The sequence below is a fragment of the Tachysurus fulvidraco genome, chromosome 15, assembly GCF_022655615.1.
Source record: "Tachysurus fulvidraco isolate hzauxx_2018 chromosome 15, HZAU_PFXX_2.0, whole genome shotgun sequence".
Lineage (NCBI taxonomy): Eukaryota > Metazoa > Chordata > Actinopteri > Siluriformes > Bagridae > Tachysurus > Tachysurus fulvidraco.
The window spans coordinates 12,909,554-12,915,553 of NC_062532.1; the positions used below are offsets into that span (position 1 = coordinate 12,909,554).

At 47.4% G+C, this 6,000-nt stretch overlaps 1 protein-coding gene across 2 annotated transcripts in view; it reads right to left on the minus strand.

Moving 5' to 3' along the window:
- The window catches only part of tbc1d16 (TBC1 domain family, member 16), a 32,090-nt gene that overhangs the window by 21,454 nt on the left and 4,636 nt on the right, over nucleotides 1-6,000 (minus strand). For both annotated transcript variants that reach the window (XM_027141537.2, XM_027141538.2), the window contains exons 2-3: nucleotides 5,840-6,000; nucleotides 4,255-4,663 (exon numbers count right to left, since the gene is read on the minus strand). The exon at nucleotides 5,840-6,000 is cut by the window's right edge and continues 43 nt beyond it. In XM_027141537.2, the coding sequence (XP_026997338.2) occupies nucleotides 4,255-4,663; nucleotides 5,840-6,000 (570 nt within the window). The remainder of the gene's footprint in view (nucleotides 1-4,254; nucleotides 4,664-5,839) is intronic.

A 6,000-nucleotide genomic window follows, 5' to 3' on the forward strand; every position in this document is an offset into this window, starting at 1 on the left:
ATGACGGATGACTTTAGTCATAGTTTCATCTTATAGCCAAATAGGAGTTTAAATCTTGTCCTCTTTGCCTTGTTCTCGTTACTTAGGAGGCGTGGATTATGGGCTTGGGCGATACTACAGCTTTTACCAGCACAGAACTCACCTGTTTTGAACCACTAGTCTGTGCTGTAGCGTGATAGATTTGTATTTGTTTTTTAAAGTTAAGCAATTTCGACCACTAAGCAAGTTCAAATATCTCGAGTACAAGTCAGAATTACCATTTCTGATTTAACAAACTACATCTTATTAAAGATTATTAAACCTAATCCAAGATTTAAAAGTGTTCAATTCTATTGTTCTTCTATAAAGTTTAAAAATGTATTGAAGATATCCCAAAATATGAAAGCAGCAGTGTGTGATGCTCAAAACATGGCAGCTGTTTGACCTGCAGATCTTTTCCCCAGTTATCTGAGGCCCAGAACACACATTGTTTACACCACGTTCAGATCCATGTTTGAACAGTGATTTCAGATCCATGTTTGAAAGGAAAGCTTGTCTATCTTTTTAAGGTAGACGAGTCACTTCTCATTAAAGTAGATAACAGTGTAAAAGTCTGGTCTAGTGTGACAGTCAGGGGCCATCTTGCTGATGCTCCTGGACCATTGCTTTCTATCATCATACATCATTATAAAGCACACACACACACACACACACACACACACACACACACAAATAAATAAGCATAAATAAATTACTGCATAATAATAAAGTTTAAATGTGCCACATTGAGATATTTAAATTTAAGGATTTTTTTATAAAATCAAGCTGAAGTGGTTCGGCAATCATATTGGAATGTTTTAAATGAACACTGACTGTGTTTATTCACAGAAAATTATAGGTGCAATGACTTCAAATTGTATCATTTGCACATTGTTTATGAAAAAAGACAAAACCCTTTAGCGTATGCTAATTAAATGCAAATCCACTGCTTTTGTTAATAACCACCCGAGGGCAAAACAATAAATAGAGCCTGATCAGTATGCTTGACTGACCTCAAGAACCAGTTTCAGTCTACTGCAGCCCAAACTAGTGCAATAAAAGCATTAAATCAATCGTATAACAGTGTCGTTATGTAATATGCATCGGCAAGGGTGTAAGAGCTCAAGCCAAGCACTAGAAATGCTTTTTGCTTTATAGACAATAAAAAGCTATTATATATCTCAGTGCTTGTAACCCTTGAGGAATACATGTCACAATAATGGTACATGCGCTATACACTTAACAGCACAGGAGCTAAGACAGGAGGTCAAGCGCACCATGTACAGTATGTGTGAGTGTGAGAGCATGACTGAGGGGTAATATACGAGCAACCTGCTGAGTAACATGAACCCTGCTAAGCCGCCATGAATTATGGATAAGTGCTGTGCGGCTTCTGTTACTGCGTGCACTCCTGACCTGACCTGCTTCAGCACACAGCTGGAAAAAGCAGCAATTTTACCTCCATTGTTTGTTATTTCTCCTAAATTGTAATTTGCAATATGTCGAAAATATATACGTTGTAAAGGTTTTAAGTAGAATTACAGTTCATGTTGTACATTCTTATCGTAAAATTCACCTCAGGTACAGAACGTAAGATTTTTTTCTCTTATCGGAAGCCTTAAACCTGACAAGCTGGTAAAGGGATCTTTTTTTTTTAATTTATAAGACTAAGGTCAAGACTACACAAGAAAAAATAAAGATAAATGAAATATGTACAATAAAAGGTACTTGAGAATAAAGATGATATTGCAAATTATACGATATTAACATGACGATATTCAAATTTTTCTTATTACTTTTAGACCATGACACTCATTTTAGTTGGCCCTTGTGAGTGAAGGGAAAGAAAGTGAACACTTGGACATCCTAAAGATACAGGAGATTACTGAAGATGATAGAAACTGTGAGGATGGTTTTATACTGATATCAAATACTTTAAATTGTGACGTATTTAATACAACTCTTACTACTGCAATAGGGAAAAGGGGATCATGATAGTGTTACTTAATATCAGAGAGCTTATGGTTTGTGGCTTGCTATGATTTGCATTAACTCTTGGGAAAGAAAAGAAGGAAAAATATGGGCAAGTCAAGATGTGCCATGTGTAATAAAATCTAAAAGATAAATAACACACACACAGCGACAGACACACAGACACACACAGAGACACAGCGACAGACACACACACACAGACACAGAGACACAGCGACAGACACACACACACAGACACAGCGACAGACACACACACACACAGACACAGCGACAGACACACACACACACAGACACAGCGACAGACACACACACACACAGACACAGCGACAGACACACACACACACAGACACAGCGACAGACACACACACACACACAGACACAGCGACAGACACACAAACACACAGACACAGCGACAGACACACACACACAGACACAGCGACAGACACACACACACAGACACAGCGACAGACACACACACACACAGCGACAGACACACACACACACACACACAGCGACAGACACACACACACAGACACGGCGACAGACACACACACACACAGACACGGCGACAGACACACACACACACAGACACGGCGACAGACACACACACACACAGACACGGCGACAGACACACACACACAGAGACACGGCGACAGACACACACACACAGAGACACGGCGACAGACACACACACACAGAGACACGGCGACAGACACACACAGAGACACGGCGACAGAGACACACACAGAGACACAGCGACAGACACACACACAGAGACACAGCGACAGACACACACACAGACACAGCGACAGACACACACACAGACACACAGCGACAGACACACACAGACACACAGCGACAGACACACACAGACACACAGCGACAGACACACACAGACACACAGCGACAGACACACACACACACAGCGACAGACACACACACACACACAGAGACAGACACACACACACACAGCGACAGACACACACACACACAGCGACAGACACACACACACACAGCGACAGACACACACACACACAGCGACAGACACACACACACACAGCGACAGACACACACAGACACACAGCGACAGACACACACAGACACACAGCGACAGACACACACAGACACACAGCGACAGACACACACAGACACACAGCGACAGACACACACAGACACACAGCGACAGACACACACAGACACACAGCGACAGACACACACAGACACACAGCGACAGACACACACAGACACACAGCGACAGACACACACAGACACACAGCGACAGACACACACACACACAGCGACAGACACACACACACACAGCGACAGACACACACACACACAGCGACAGACACACACACACACAGCGACAGACACACACACACACAGCGACAGACACACACACAGCGACAGACACACACACACACACAGCGACAGACACACACAGACACACAGCGACAGACACACACAGACACACAGCGACAGACACACACAGACACACAGCGACAGACACACACAGACACACAGCGACAGACACACACAGACACACAGCGACAGACACACACAGACACACAGCGACAGACACACACAGACACACAGCGACAGACACACACACACACAGCGACAGACACACACACACACAGCGACAGACACACACACACACAGCGACAGACACACACACACACACAGCGACAGACACACACACAGCGACAGACACACACACAGACACAGCGACAGACACACACACAGACACAGCGACAGACACACACACAGACACAGCGAAAGAGGGAGAGAGAGAGAGAGACAGAGAGAGAGAGAGAGAGAGAGAGAGAGAGAGAGAGAGAGAGATGATTAACTTTTTAATCTTGATTTCATGAGAGTTCCAGCAGCTGGTGAATGTCAGTTCTTTGCTCAGGGGTTAAACTTACTTATTGGTAGCACTGACCCTAAATAATGTAGAAATGTTTTACACATGATTCAAATTTCCACTCAAAGAATAAGAAAGAATCGACCTTTACTCTCACAAAAGCTTCTGGTTTTGGGGCACACATCTGATATTCCTTCGTGATTCATAAACACAGGAAAACCAAAGCACTTTCAATGTAAACAAAAGAGATGTAGATCGTGTACTTTTGCACGTTAGTACATGTAAAAACTGTTGTACAGTAACTTGGCAGTAAACAGGACAGTGTGGTATTTTATATACAAGCATCTGCATGGCTTCCAGTGAAAACCATCTCCAATTACCTGCTCTCACTGTCCAGAAAGACAGAGCTGGTGCTCTCGGCCAGCGCCTCGCTCACAGGAGACAGGCAGAATGGTGACGAGAAGGTATCCGAGTCAGAGCCCAGCGTACTGTCGCGGCTCACCTCGTCGGCCGACAGCTCGCAAGAGCCTTCATCACCTTCTTCCTGCTGCTGCAGACCTGACTCGGGAGCCTCCTCCTCTTCCTCATCTTCTTCATGTGCAGGCTGAGGGCGTGGCTGGGTTAGGCGGGCACGGCGGCGGCGGGGGTTGCGCCGCACAGGTGAGCTCTCGGGCGTGATGTATCGCAAGGCCTCTTCATCCTGCCTCTGAATACGCGAGTTGGGCACCCAGGTGAGGATGAGAGTAGAGCCCAGAGTCTCGTCCTTCTCCAGGTGAACACACAGATAACCTGCACATGTACAACAGAACAACACTGTACTGTAATCTGACGTGATTATCACTACATCCTACAGTAACTCCTCCACTGCAAAAACACTGACAGACACACAAACACACAACAACAGAGACAGACAGACACACACCGACAGAGAAAGACAGACACACACACCGACACACACACACACACCGACAGACAGACACACACCGACAGACAGACACACACCGACAGACAGACACACACCGACAGACAGACACACACCGACAGACAGACACACACCGACAGACAGACACACACACCCGCCAGACAGGGACAGACACACACACAAACAAACACCGACAGACACACACACACACACACACACACACACCCCGACAGACATGGACACACACACCGACACACACCGACACACACCGACACACACCGACACACACCGACACACACCGACACACACCGACACACACACACACACACACACACACACACACACACACTCCAACAGACAGGGACAGACACACACAGAGAAGGACACACGCACACAGAAAGACAGACAGACAGACACGCAGACGCGCTCGCACTCACACGCGCTCGCACGCACGCAGAAGGGCTCGCACACACGCAGACGCGCTCGCACGCAGACGCACAGAGACGCGCTCGCACGCAGACGCACAGAGACGCGCTCGCACGCAGACGCACAGAGACGCGCTCGCACGCAGACGCACAGAGATGCGCATGCACGCAGACGCACAGAGATGCGCATGCACGCACACACAGGCGCACACACACACAGGCACACACAGGCGCACACACACACAGGTGCACACACACACAGGTGCACACACACACACAGGCACACACAGGCGCACACACACAAAGGCGCACACACAATTACACAGGCACACACAGGCGCACACACACACAGGCACACACAGGCGCACACACACACAGGCACACACAGGCGCACACACACACAGGCACACGCACACACAGGCACACGCACACACAGGCACACGCACACACAGGCACACGCACACAGACACATTAATTTCCTGTAGATCTTTTGCATGCAGTCCAGCGCACCCACACACACACCAACACACGCACACCCCGACAGACACACTCCAACAGACAGGGACAGACACACACAGAGAAGGACACACGCACACAGAAAGACAGACAGACAGATACCTGGGTGATGCTCAGGCAGACCGGGCACAGCCTCAGCTGGGTGCACACACACGTTGTTCTTAGAGAAGATGATCTCCCCATCCTGCACGGACCGTGAACCTGCCGAACCCGCATTGAAGGTCAAGAGGTCAGAGGCTTTGGATGAAGCGCGTCGCAGGAGC